The sequence below is a fragment of the Nothoprocta perdicaria genome, unplaced genomic scaffold (genome assembly GCF_003342845.1).
Source record: "Nothoprocta perdicaria isolate Ctin4 unplaced genomic scaffold, notPer1 scaffold_264, whole genome shotgun sequence".
Taxonomy (NCBI): Eukaryota; Metazoa; Chordata; class Aves; order Tinamiformes; family Tinamidae; genus Nothoprocta; species Nothoprocta perdicaria.
Window position 1 is genome coordinate 735,870 of NW_020455493.1, and position 14,498 is coordinate 750,367.

Below are 14,498 nucleotides of genomic sequence, written 5' to 3' on the forward strand. Positions count from 1 at the left end.
GGGGGACCTGAAGACAGTGCAGGTTAACTCTAGTCAATATAGCGGTGTCTATAAATGACTGTGTTGGATAAGGTTAGGCCTGTTTGCACTGCAGTGGGACACAGTTATCTGTTGCCATCTACATGCTAGTGAGGTGAGTGCGTGAAAACCAGCTGAAGTGTTTATTGCGCCTTAGTTTTACCAGACTCTGCTTATGCAAGTACATTGTTCCATCTGGTTTAACGCAGAACCGTGCATCGCTTTGCAGAGACCTCTGTGTGTGGCCTCGGATGCAATTCATAAGCCAAATTCCTTTGTTTGTGTATTTGCAGAGAGGGACAGAGGGGAAAATGACTTCCAGAAAAAGTGCCCTTGGTTATATGTGCAATTTGGAACAGTACCACACAAGCTGCATGCAAACATATCTGAAATGCCAGATATACATGTGATATATGCATGTTACATATATATATACACACACACATTATATGCATACATATATATATACAAACATGTTATTGACTACTTTGTGAGTAAAATTCACATAATGGAAAATGTTGTGGGGTTCTTGAAATGGCAGGCTTGAGGCACATGCTCATCTTAAAGAGCTCTTCAGTGCTTACTGAACATACTGTGTGCTTTATTCTTAAAAATATTTTTGCAAGAATATGATTTCCTCTATCACCCTCAGAATAATTGTCTGAGACTATATGGTTTGGTAAATGAAAAAGGGGATTTTTCAGCAACACTGACTTCTGAGGAAAATGATAATGCTAAAATGACTATTACAGTGAGATAATGAAATCTAGTCAGAGAACTATCTTGATTTATCTGTTACGGTTCTTGGGATGAGCTGACATTCTTGCCTCTGAGGAGAACAGTTTCAGTCGCCTCTGTTGAGGACTCCTTTGGACTTCATGGTTGGGTGTGTGAGTGAGAAACAGAATAGAAAGTTACTTGGCCTCTGCTTCTGGGTAACTTCCCTGTTCAGCTATAAAGCTGTCTTATAGATTAGTTATATTAAATTAGGGCCAGTGTATAATCAAAGAGGACAGACTGCAAAATGCTGAGCACTCTGAATTTTTAAATTATCCTGGTGACTCATTCCACTCACTAAAGTGTGCTCCCCTCAGTAAAGAGGGCAAAACACACCTAGAAACAGTGTTCTTTAGCATATATCATGTGCTTTGGCCAAAGTGTTTTGGCTAAAAACTTCTAAAACTGCTTTCTCTAAATTCCTTCCTGAAAGGTCATTTCACCTTTGTTCTTTTCTTCTGTAGTTTGAAGACAGTGAAGAAGACTTTGACTCCAGGTTTGATACAGATGATGAACTTTCCTACCGGAGGGATTCAGTCTACAGCTGTGTCAGCCTGCCCTACTTCCACAGTTTTCTGTATATGAAAGGTATTGGCTGAATCAGAATTGGATAAAGATAAAAAATATCTGGAAATGTTTAGTACACCTTGTGCTGTAATACCTGTAGAATTAAGGTATTTGCTAATTTTTCAACAGGCAACAGAAAAGTCTGGAGAGAGCTGCTCTAAACTTAAGTTACTTGCTGTGACCCGCACTTGGCAGTGTTTTTCTCCTCTGGAAACATTTTTGGTCTGCCTCTGTTTCATATGAAGTCTTTCCTGGCTCATAAACATTCGAGTATCCAGTACAAATACAGCAGATTAACCCCCAAAGTCATATTGTACCAAATTTTGAGGAAAGCGGCTTCCTGTCCCTGAAAACCTGTAACAAACCTCACATTAAGTTAAACGGTACAGGCAGTTATCATGACTCAGTTCTCTCTAGTATATTTTCAACTCTAAGTGTAAGCCTTTAGATTTTGTGGGTTTGAGTTTCCCTTTTACTAACCGTAAGTGTTTTAAAAAAAAGAGAGGGAAGGATTGAACGCTCTTAACTTTTCTTAGATTATCATTGAGATCTATTAAAAATAGTGTTGAATATCTGATTCTTGTTTTCAGTAAGACTGTCTCATAATTTAGGGATCTTTAGATTGCAAACAATAAGGTGGTCTTCAGAACGTGTGAAAATGAGAACTTTGTTTTCATGATTTGCAACAGAGACTTGGGTTAGTTGCAGCATTATTGATCAGCATCTTCCAGTCTTGGTTTGGAAACTGCTTTTGTTTTATGATAGAATTGTTTGTCTTAACTGCTTACAAACCAGCCTCTGTCTCTCTTGCCAGGTGGCTTAATAAACACATGGAAGCGACGCTGGTGTGTCCTGAAAGATGAGACCTTCCTGTGGTTTCGTTCCAAGCAGGAAGCACTTAAACAGGGTTGGCTTCACAAAAAGGGGGGTGGATCATCTACACTTTCCAGAAGGAACTGGAAGAGACGATGGTTTGTTCTCAGACAGTCCAGGTTGATGTACTTTGAAAATGACAGTGAAGAGAAGCTAAAGGGTGCCATTGATGTCCGAACAGCCAAGTAGGTTTTTATGTGTCATAGTTCCTCCTAAAGGCTTCTTGGGAGTTAATCTGGTGTCTTGTTGAATGCCTTGACATGAAACTGCGTGTGTGCAAGCATGTGCATATGTGTGACAAAGACCTTGAAAGTAAACGTTGCCTTTACTTGACTCTCTCTTAAGTCCATAGAGTGCCTGAAGTTAAACCAGTGTTGAATACTTGGGAAAAACTGCAGCTATAATGAACCCATCTGTGCTTTCCCTCAGACTAGAGGCCCTGCTTAGCCTGTAATCATCCCCAGGGCAGTTTAGGGCACATTGCCAAGTCTGTAGCTATAGGCAAACCTATAATGGGTGGAGTTAATAGGCCATGACCATATTCAAGTTAGCATGGGTCAGAGCTTGTATCTTCTGAATTCGCTTAGGATTTCTTTACATCTTTGAAGCAGTTGTGGCAGTTTGACAGAGAAGTGTTTAAAATGCATATATTCATTTCAAACTGTAGAATTAGTAAATGTAATTTAACAACTTAGGCCTCACTAGCAAAATGCCTTATGCCTTAAAATTATAAACTTCTTGGGGCAAGTATCAAAAAAGTTTTTTAAAAGATAGTACTTTTCCGTTTAAATAGTCCACTAGTACATTTTATGTGGATTATCTAAAAAACCTCAGAGCCTGCTACTGTTGATAGTCCAATTTCTGCATTAAAATGTGCCTAATCTGTCCTTCATGCTAGAGATGAGTAGGAATGCCTGTAATAGTTTCACTCTGCTCCTTGTAAACTGCAACTGTTTTATTTTGTTAATTGTACAGAGCATTTAACCTAAATTAAAGGTGTAGTTTAATTCAAGCAGAACAAAGTAAATATCTTCAGTGAGTATCTTGACTTGCTCTTGTAAAAGCAATAGGCAGCTGGCTGTCAAGTAAATCTCTGAAAAGACACTGAATGTTCCCACCACATTTTTTGTTTGTTTCAGCTGAATCTGATTGCCTCGTGATATAGCATTTGTTTAGTGCTTTTTTTTTCTAGTTAATTTAAATCTTCTTTGTTATCCATGCAGTTTCACTGACTAGCCTGGAGAATTTTTTGTTATTGTTGACTTATCTTTAAGTTCAACATGCAAAGATTCTTGAATTTAACTTCATCTGTAGATGAAATCAATGAGTATTTGTACGTAAAATTATTAGAAAGCTACTTGTTAATATGTTATGAGAAATAAGCAACAGTTTTTCTAGGTAACTAACATTCATGGAGCACATTCCTAACATGACATCTTACTTACTTAACTATACCATGTTAGAGACCTTATTCAAATAAAGTAAAACTTGGGCTGCTTCACTTAAAATTCACAACTGTGATGAACTCTGCAGACACTGTCATTGGGAAGAAGGAAGCAAATAAAATATGTGGAATGATACAATAGAAAATGTAGAACAAGGCTGATAGATGGAGCTTACAGACTTGGTATGTAGGAGAGAGATTTATGAGAACAGTCTAACTGAGAAGGGAGTGTAGATAATTAAGAAGGAAATAATATGCCTCAGACAAATATGGTAAAGCAGCAGAAGGAAAAACAAGGTGATTTTTTAAGCTTAGGCAAAATGTTAAATTCAAATAGAAAATTCCAAATTTAACACAATGCTTAGGTTACTTCTTCAAAGTCTTGTCCTTTATAGTTCCTGATTTTTAATATATCAGTATTTGGATGCCCAAAATATCAGAAAGATATTTTTCCAAAGATGAGTGCACAGCTTTTTCTGAAAATATTTTTTTTAAATTGTCTCCATTGACTCCTGCACAGAATTACTAATCAGGGGTTTTCTTTTTATTTTTTTTATTTACTTATTTACTTATTCTTTAAAAGCTTTTCTTTCACCACTCCAGTGAGTTCATAAATGAATCCATTTCTCATCTCTTTGCATCTTTCAAGTTTTGATAATACTTTTTCTTTAATTCTTATTAAAACACAGAATAGTCAACTAGGAATAGTGACATTTATAGCAGTATCAATATTTGTAATATGTGGGCAGAAAACTTCAATTGCATTTTGGTTAATTGATCCAGCTGTGCTTTCTGCAAATGAGCCTACTTAATGCTAATTGCTGGATTTTTAGGTGTCAGTAATTTATGAACCTGGCAGGGAAATGGCATTTTCAAAATACGTTGAAGATCTCTAACATGAAATCTTTCTGTTTGTCTTGTTTTCAGAGAGATTGTTGACAATACCGGCAAAGAAAATGGTATTGATCTAATAATGGGTGATAGAACCTATCATTTGATTGCTGAGTCTCCTGAGGATGCAAGGTATGAAAATAATATTTGGGTTTTCTTTTTTTAATCTCCACACCGTTCTAACTCATGCTGATCATTTTATTTGCCCATTATCACCAAGGAGCTAAGTTGTGGAAAATGCTTTCCTTTTAGCACACTTTTGAAAGGCCTGCTGAGAAAATAAACCTGTGGGAAGAGTCAAACTGCCAATGAAACTGTCTAGAACATGACTGTGTGTGATTTTCCCATTTGTTACTAGTAACTCTCTGATATACAGTGTGCCCAAGGGGGGACAATATCTGCCTTTCTTGGGCATTACCCTGCCTGCATAAAGGATTAATTCAATAATTAAGACCCTGTCATCTCTGAAATAGATGGTTTTTAGGCTTGGGATCTATCTTTTCAGAGAAATCTTTTCAGATAAAAGCTATAATGCGGTCACAGGATTTTAGAGTGAAAGCATGTTCATGAATGAGAAGAGGATGCAACATAGTATTGCCCTTTCTGCTGCCCTAAAAAGGGCCTTGCTTTTGTTCCTGAAGGATCCTTATCAAACTTCAGGGGAAAACTACAAGGCTAGTAGGTGAGGAGCAAGCCTAACTTGTCTGATAGGTTGCAGTGTCTTTAAAAAAAGCGAACTAACCCCAAACTCCTCACACCACAGTTTCTTTGAACACACTTGCTTCTCATTTATAAAATATTTATAGTGAACTCAGTAATCAAATATTATTATCCAGCAGTCTTGCTGCCTCAAGGCCAGATGGAGGATGTCAAAATTACCTGGGCTAGTTTTGCTCTACAGGCACAAAAGTTGCTTCATATTTCTATTTTGATTTAAATAGATACAATACTTTCCTGTATCACAGCATATAGTATGTAAATATAGCAGTGTTAACAATGTAGAATTGCTGCTCATTTTTAGACATCCCTGAAATTACACTTGAGATAAGTATGAACTTTCTAGCATTAAGATTCTTGTGTGATTGTGATTATGTTTAAAAGTGAAGAATCAGTTAAAGTTTTGTCCTTTCTGTTAAACTTCTATACAAGCCCTGATAAATGTTCCACAGCGACCAATAACAAATTACCAGACTTCTATGTTTGTTGTCATGGAGGTGTCTTATTTGTCCTAAGCATGGAGGAGTACATCCCTGTCATTGTGTATAGTACACAAAATACACATAATTAAGATAAAATGGTTTTTTACTGACTTGTTTCATGTTTTTGTTATTTGTTTGTTTTCACACTCACTCTGAAAAACTTTAACATGTCTTGGTGATGTGTAAGGGGTTGCAAATGGGCTTAAATCAAAGCCTCATAATCTGGCATTGTTAAAACTGAAGTACAAAAATATTGTACCATGTTGGGTTTTTTTTCTAGATTTACTACTGAAGCCATTTAGAATTATTTCTCTTTATAATTCATCTAAAGATTTTTTTAAAAAAAATTATTCTGCACTTGGACAGGGAAAGATCTGAGTTTGCCTTTCTATCAAGTGGAAAAGGAGAGAAATGTGAACATCAAAACAAACCAAAAAAAAAGGTTATTTTAATTATGGAAATCTATTTGAAGAAATAAGGTTTTAATGGGCACTCATTCTTGTGATTTTGCTTCCTTCAGACCCAAGTATTTCTCATATTCCTGGGTTTTAGAAAGTGAAGCAAACAAAGGAAAAAATCCCAAAGGCTGCATGAGCCTAGGAAAACTGTACTAGTTTTTAAAAGCTTGTAATAAACTATTTAATAACTAGCCATGCAGTGCTATGAAGTCTTTTTCCTTTTTATTTTTTAATTAAAAAAGTGGCTTTTAACTAGATTTGCAATTCATGATCCCCGAAGGAAACCTGAACTTAATCTGTTGAGAATCTTCTTGTACTTGAGGTTAGGGTTCTCTGCCCACTGATTCTGCTCTCTTGGTCTGATGCCCTCGCTCAGAGTGGTTTCCAGTGACCACTTGTTGTGTCAGGAGGCCTTTCAGCAAAGCCAGTGTCGTGCGCAGCCCATCTGTGGGTATCTCTAGAGTCCTAACAAAAGAGTTTTCTGGGAAAACAAGTCAGGTACATTTTCATCTTCTTTTCTACTGTCTCTGAATCTTTGTTTTTCTTCACATGTCGTGGTAATTCTAATGAAAACATAAACAGCAGTTCAGCATTATAGGCATGAATTCTGTGACTATGAGCACTCACAGAAAAGACACCTTTATATTTAAAGCTAGCAATTTTGCATTTGTTTCCTCGCTGGCAGTGGCAGGAACTCTCTGCAGAGAAGTGAGGAGGCAATTTGAAAGGCAAGGCTGTGCAGCCCTTTGAAAACTTGGCCCCAGGTAACTTTCATTAGAATGGCAAATTCGTATCTCAATGAATGGCATTCAGGAACCTGCTAAACAGGCCAAGCTCTGCCCTCAAATTCAGTGGGATTGCTCGGAGCAGTTGAACTTTATCATATACAAGTGCCAGGAGGGTAGAGATTTCCCAGAAGCAGAAGGTGTGGTTGGAATTAAAATGTGCAATTACTGCTGCACACTAGGTGTTGGAATACTAGAAACATGACTCCAAACTCCTGGTGAAAATGCAAGGCCACTGGAGTGGCACAGATTGACCCTGGGCCTTCTAATAGCTGGATGTAAAATGTAGAGGTAGTTGCTTGGGAGGCTTATTCTTTTTCCCCTCTTGTTTGGTCTTGTACGGAAGATTTGGTGGACTTTGCAGAAATATCGCCATGAGAAACTGTTGCTAGTCCCATCATCACTGCAGCCCCACTAAAGGCTTTGTGTGTCGCTTTGATGTTGTGGTTTCAGGATTAAATGATGTGTAGAATGTGTTACAGATGCTTCCTAATCATTCAGGTGTTTCAATGCGATTACTCTTTCTCTTTTTTTTTTTTTATTTTCTCAGTGAGCTCAATTTTTTTGCCAGCTTTTTGTCTTAAGGTAGAGGGTTACAACATGAATTTGAAGGGGAGATCTGAGGGGGCTTTTTAGTAGCTCAGGTCACTAGAAGTGACATAAAAACCTTGCTGCTTTCAGGCGTGTTGACAACAGGGATCTTAAGCAACTCCAGGAACCTGAAGAACCTGTCAGATCTCTGCAGAGCAAAGGTGACGAGAGGCTTGTGCCCAAGCAGCACCCCACTTACACTGCTGCCTTTCTCTCCACAGCCAGTGGTTTAGTGTGCTGAGCCAAGTGCACGCGTCCACCGAGCAGGAGATCCGCGAGATGCACGATGAGCAGGCAAATCCACAGAACGCCGTGGTAAGTCTGGACCTGAAGAAGAACTTTCCAAGCAAGTATTCTTAGAAAAGAAGGGACATCAACCTGATGGGTGACTCCTGTCAATCACAGCCTATATTTCCTTTAGGGCAGTGGTAGCTGTGACACTGACTGAAGGCTGCAAGCCGTGCCGTGTACATGCAGAAGGGCAGAGACAAGAATTCCTATTCCCTCTTTCATTTACCTTGACAAAAAGTCACAGTGATATTTATTTATTTATTTATCTTTCTGACTCAGTTCTCTGTCAAACTGCTCCTAATTGGAAGTCTTGCGAAGTTACAGTTAATGAGTAAATTACAAACCCAAGAGCAAAAAGTTGAGATTTTCCAGTCCTGCCTTCATCATACTATACAACATATACTGGGAATAGTGTGACAAATGTAAAACCTACTATCAAGCAAGGGAAATAAAAATTTCTGCTTCATAAATTTGAATGAATGTTTCATAAATTATGAATGACTTGATAAATTTGTTCTGAGAGGATGCTCTTTACAATGAATGGCACTTTCAGGTCAAAACTTGAAGCAGGTTTGCAAGCACAGAAAAACAAGAGCAATTTTTGAGCTGCCTCCAGCGTAACTAAATATAATCTCCTATCAGATCTGCTTATCTGAGTCTTTTACTTTTGCTCTCTGTAATTTTAGTGGTTAGGAAAAAGTAATGTTGAAATCTGCAGCTCATTTTGCTGCCACTCCTTTCACCTATCTCTTAGGTAGTGTACAGTGGGTAATTCCATAGTAAATGTCTTCCTCCTTTTCTTTTATGATATTTGTTTATAGGGTACCCTCGATGTAGGACTAATTGATTCTGTCTGTGCTGCTGACAATCCAGATAGGTAAGTCAGAACTGTTCTGGTAACTTCCTTTCTTCTTCTCCTCTCTCTAGACAAAATCTGATGCTTTACACATTAGACTCCATATTCTGCTAACCAACGCAGAAATGGTTTTCAACACATGGAAATGGTTTGGTTTTGCCTCCCTTTGGATAGTACCAAACACAATGTATTAAAATAGGAAAAGTGGGAATTTTGTACTTCTTCTGTGGGAGCTTCATTATCATCCCTAACATTGCTCCATATATGCACTGCTCAGCAATTTTGTTACTAAAGTGACCCAAAGGCAGAAGATGTCTTTTATTTATACAAGTAATGCTTGTATAAGAGAAGTTTTATTTTCTATTCCTTTAGCAACATGGTAGGCAGAAAAAAATCTTTTAACATTTTGCTGTTTATCTCCTTGTGCAGGAAGGGTATATTTCCTGTGGGATGGTGCACTAGATGAAACTTATTTCTTAAAATACAACCATGTGTGTGAGTGAGTGTTTTTATAACAAACATGACAATGGGGCATCAAAAATCTGGTCACAATATCTTAAGAGAGACAATGTAATCTGGGTCAAGGCTTTGACTGTAGTTACAGCACTACTGGCTATGAGGAATTATTTGTATTATAACAGTTCATTCTAGTCTTCTCATTGCAAATATGTGAAACAAGTGGTTTTAAGCAACTGCCTTCCCTTGGTTTACCAAGATCCAGATAATACAAGTAGTTGTGATTGTAACCCCAGGCTTCCTGAACACTACAACACAAAATGTGCAAATCCTTCTAAGTATTAAGTTAGACTTTTTTATTCTTAGAATCTTAAATGATCCTAAGATCCCTTAGTATTAAATGATTCCTTGGCATTAGGAAGCATCTGTAACAGCTTTACAGCTTTTCAGTGGGTGCTTCACTTAGTTCAGGCTGCAGATCCCTTTCCTTCAGCTTGTTCTTAAAAGACAGAGTTTTTCGGTTCACGTACCCCCCCATTTCCTTCTCCACCACTCTTCCTTGAATAGTTGGACACTTTCTCCATTGTACATGTGAGCAAAACTCTGATCACTCCTTGCACATCTTGTGGCAATGATGAGCACAACAGTAAATCTTTTTTCCTCCTCTTCTATAAAGGATATCCAAAGTCTACTGTTGCTTTTTATTATAATTTATTATTATTATTTATTATTACATCATTAGAGCTTACCTGCATGTTTCTTATCTGTTGCTTGGATTGCTGTAAACCTCCTCCCCTTCACTATGTGTTCTCATTCTATTTCCTAAGCATTTTATTAATGTTGTTTTTTATCTTTTTTTTAATTATTCTCAATCTGACTTTTTAATGGCATGTACTGTTTTTGGAGAATGGTAACTTATTTGGGTGGGCATCTCCCACCCCCTAAATATTTAGACAACTTCCATATTCTACCCTACGATTTCCTTGTTAGAGCTGTACAACTAAGGCCTACGCACTGCTTGTCCACAGAACAGCCTGGACTGAATTGCTCCTATTTGCTCTATCTGATACAGTTCTTAAAGGGTTTGAGTGATCCAGGATGAAAACACTGGTGGTAATAAAGGGTTAAAGCAAGTGGTTTGTGGACGGGAAAACCTGCCACTCTAATCCAGAGAGCTACCAACCCATTTCACTTGGGCCAGTGCTTCGTGCTCCAGTAAATCCTGACGGAGGGTTGGGCGAAAGCCAGACGCTCATTAAAAATAGATTGTAGTGTCTGCAAATTGAGGTGCACTGTATTCAAATAAAAGAATCTGTGTTCACATACTGCTTCATTATGGACCTCTGTAGTTGGTTTTCGTTAATGTAACTACTGGAGCAGACACTTTAAATAGATCTGACCCCAAAATACAGTTCTGATTCATATCCAGAGCTGATTACAGATTGAAGATTTTTTCTCACCGTGGTTTTATTTTCAGATAGGACAAACTGCAGTTTAATATAAACTTTCCCACCATTTGGAGCCCTAGCGTTCTGGTGTGAATCAAGCATTAAGTTTTCTCAAATGCCCAATATTTTTTTTAGGTTTAGTGGTGTTGAAATAAATGCTTTAGAGCTAGATGGTATCTGTCACAATAAAAAATGCAAACAGTGGAAACTGTTTATACTTACAGCAAGCGAGGTAAACAGTACGAACTCTTGTTGTAGAGTTTTTTTCAGTCTTTTCTTCAGTCTTTTTTTCAGTCTTTTTTCTATCATTTCTTTTTGCAGACCCAATTCATTTGTGATCATCACTGCTAACCGGGTTCTTCACTGTAATGCTGACACTCCTGAAGAGATGCATCACTGGATAACCCTACTGCAGAGGTCGAAGGGGGACACCAGAGTGGAGGGACAAGAATTCATTGTGAGAGGTAAGAACCGAGTGGAGTAATATTGGAGTAAGTTAGATCCATTTACCTAGAAAGAGATTGTTCCCAAGTTGCAATCTGTGAAACGTGCTAGCAGAGCATGGCAGTATTGTATTCTTACTTTGTATCGTGCAGTTTGCTCATAATTAAGTACATCTGAAATTACAGTCCCATGGTACTATGCAAGAAGTCACTGTAATGATCAGAAAAGCATTTTTGTAATCGGACAAAACAATTTTTCTGGGCAAACAACAGTGCCGATAATTTGCCACACAGATTTTATATAGTACTTTAAACATTCTAGTTTTTGAGAATTTTGCTCAAAGTTATTTAGGACGTGGGCTGAACACAGCATATTTTTGCTGTAAAAGGCAAACAAGTAACTTTTAGCAACTTAATTTTTTCCAACTCTGCAAAGTAAAGAAAGTGCAATTCAAATCAGTGCAATTCAAATTGTCTTTGACAGGATGGCTCCACAAAGAAGTGAAAAACAACCCAAAGATGTCTTCATTAAAGCTAAAGAAGCGCTGGTTTGTTCTGACACACAATTCTCTGGACTACTACAAGAGCTCGGAGAAGAACGCTTTGAAACTGGGGACACTGGTCCTGAACAGCCTCTGCTCTGTCGTCCCACCCGACGAAAAAATCTTCAAAGAGACAGGTATTTGTCTGTGTGTGATGGAGTACTCTTGCCTGCTGCCCTGTTTATGCCACAAACAGCGTATAAAGGTGTTTTAAATGGAGCGGTAAGGTGGCAGTTTGAACAAATCCTAAGTCATTGAGGCATAATGCAGGGACATGCTAGGCAAAAGGCAGCAGTAATAATGTATGCAGTAGTAAAACTTGTTCTTAGCAACTTTCAAGCTATCTCAGCCTGGCACTTGTGGTAAGGTAGCTTGAATGCTTATGCTCACACATCAAAGGCGTGGGAAAGGCATCTGGGCAGCACACTTTCCATACGTAACTTCGGGCAGAAGAGCTCTGAGGGCTGACACTGGCGGGGCAATGAGGATAAGAAGATGTAGAGCAAGCGTCCAGGTTGTGCTAACCTACATACTGCATCTGAGTCAGCTCTGTGGTACGTTTCCAAAACTTGTTTTCAGTTCTGATGTGGCTGTTTGCAAATGAGAAGTGACAGCCGACTGTCCTGCGTTACCTCATTGGGGTCACGGACGCTTCAAAGAGGTTTTTGATAGTGAAGGATTAATTAGATTTCATTTAGTTGGAGCTGCTTCATAAAAAAGGCCTCTACAGTGATGTGGAGAGATAAGATGAACTGCAGTGCGGCTGTTCTCATAGTTGCCACTTCCTTTGTGTGAAATTAATGACTATTCTATCGAACAGGTAATGTGTGCATTATATCTGCTTATGTATGTGCCACAGCTGCTGGAAGACTTATATATAAAACAAGACTATCTCATGTTGACTTGTTTCATATTGTCCATGAGTGCTGCATGCTGGTGGCTCTATTCTGACATTACCCTTCTGCCTTCATTCTCTCTTTTACAGGAGTAGTCTGTTTTTAGGATGGTTATTACTGGTACAACTTCTTAGTTCCTAAAAAAAAAGGTGCTAGAAGGTCCTGGAATAGAGCAGCCAAGGTCTGATGCAACTGTACCTGTTTTTAGCTAGGAAATGGGGTATTTTTATAGGTATACTTTTAAAATAAAGATTATTTTTGAAATAATTTTTGCTGTTGTGCTAGGCTACTGGAATGTAACTGTGTACGGACGCAAACACTGCTACCGTCTCTACACAAAGCTGCTTAATGAGGCCACGCGTTGGTCGAGCGCCATCCAGAACGTGATTGACACAAAAGCACCAATCGATACACCAACCCAGCAGCTTATCCAGGATATTAAGGTAGGAACAAACTGGAGCGGGGTGGGAAAAGAAGGGTTAGTTAGGTACTTGAAATCAGTCCTTTTTTTTAATGTTCCTTTTGCCAAGCAGAAAATGTGAGTTTTAATCACACCATGACAAGGACTGTTGTAGACTATCACATGGAGAATTGCAGAATATGAATGTAGTCATTCACCTACTACAGGAGTTGAAGCACTCTAAGAACAAAGTGATGTAACTTGAAGGGAAAGAAGGATAACTTTTCTGTCTTTCCTTGAAAGCAGTGATAAGCTTTATTGGCTCGTGTAATTTAACAGATGCCGCCATGCCAGGCAGTAGACTGCAGTGTGGAGGTTCGTGGGCCCATGGATGTGCCTGGCTGTGTCCACAGCAAGCAGCTTGCCAGGATGTGGACTAGCCAGATCCCCCAGCAAAAGCAGGGGAGAAGGAGTAAAATCAGCTGCTAACCTTTCTCCAAACTTGCTCCTCCCTCTTCCCCATGGAGAAGACGTATCAAATCCTACATTTCAAGGACATGAAACACATTCTTTAGCACAATAGAAAATATAAGGAAGTTTGGAAGAGGCAAGAGACATTTCTCACATAGATATGTGAGAGTCAAACTTGGACTAGGAACAGTGTTGAGCCATCAGTGGCAGAATGGGCACACCAAGTTTGCAGCAGCTGCTTTTCTAGACTGTTTTGTTGCGGTGATTCTGGAAAAGCTGGTTAGTAATGCTAGAGAAACATTTTTAAAGAAAACTTGAAGACAGATGTCTTGATATAATTCAGTTATGAAAGACTGGAATCAAAACAATTGCAGAATGAAAACACGTTTCAGAAAGTTTTATGGAAATGCATTTTCATCCCCTGCAGCTCTGTTGTGTTTTTGTTCTGCACAGATAAGGCAAGCTTTGCAAGGCCTGAGGTGAGCAGCCCCTGAGCATTCAGAGTGTGCAGAGTGCCAAGGAAGCCACAGTGCCCACAGCTGGATTTAGCACCAGATAGTGTTGTTAACACCAATGACTCATTTTTCTACAGCCAACTTACAGACACTAGGTGTTGTATTACTGCTAGGGCTGGACTCCAAGTTAAGCTTTTTTCTTTCCCGAACAGGAAAACTGCCTAAATGCTGAAGTGGTTGAACAGATTTACAAGAGAAACCCTATTCTCCGTTACACTCATCATCCATTGCACTCGCCATTGCTGCCATTGCCATATGGGGACATCAATCTAAATTGTAAGTCTGTAAGTTATTGAAAAAAACAGAGGCTGTTCTTCCTTCTCTGTGGTTGGTAAGGAAAGGAAGGTTGCTATTGCTGCTGTGAGGCAAGTTGGTTACCCTCACTCACAGCGTAGCTAAGCAGACCAAATTTGAGAAATAAGGAATGAAACCCATTTCATTTAGTGTCCTTGAACAATGTTTATCTATATAAGAAAGATTTAAATATACACAAATTGGAAAAGTAACAATGAGTTACTCCTGAGACAGGTATAATAGTGTTTAAAGCAAGGATGTTAAAAACACTAAGCCACAAATA

At 38.6% G+C, this 14,498-nt stretch overlaps 1 protein-coding gene across 1 annotated transcript in view; it reads left to right on the forward strand.

Moving 5' to 3' along the window:
* The window catches only part of MYO10 (myosin X), a 146,620-nt gene that overhangs the window by 123,984 nt on the left and 8,138 nt on the right, over positions 1-14,498 (forward strand). Inside the window, exons 26-34 of the mRNA XM_026040748.1 lie at positions 1,260-1,383; positions 2,177-2,420; positions 4,607-4,702; positions 7,825-7,918; positions 8,716-8,771; positions 10,976-11,118; positions 11,582-11,776; positions 12,821-12,978; positions 14,074-14,197. Coding sequence (XP_025896533.1) covers positions 1,260-1,383; positions 2,177-2,420; positions 4,607-4,702; positions 7,825-7,918; positions 8,716-8,771; positions 10,976-11,118; positions 11,582-11,776; positions 12,821-12,978; positions 14,074-14,197 — 1,234 coding nt within the window. The remainder of the gene's footprint in view (positions 1-1,259; positions 1,384-2,176; positions 2,421-4,606; positions 4,703-7,824; positions 7,919-8,715; positions 8,772-10,975; positions 11,119-11,581; positions 11,777-12,820; positions 12,979-14,073; positions 14,198-14,498) is intronic.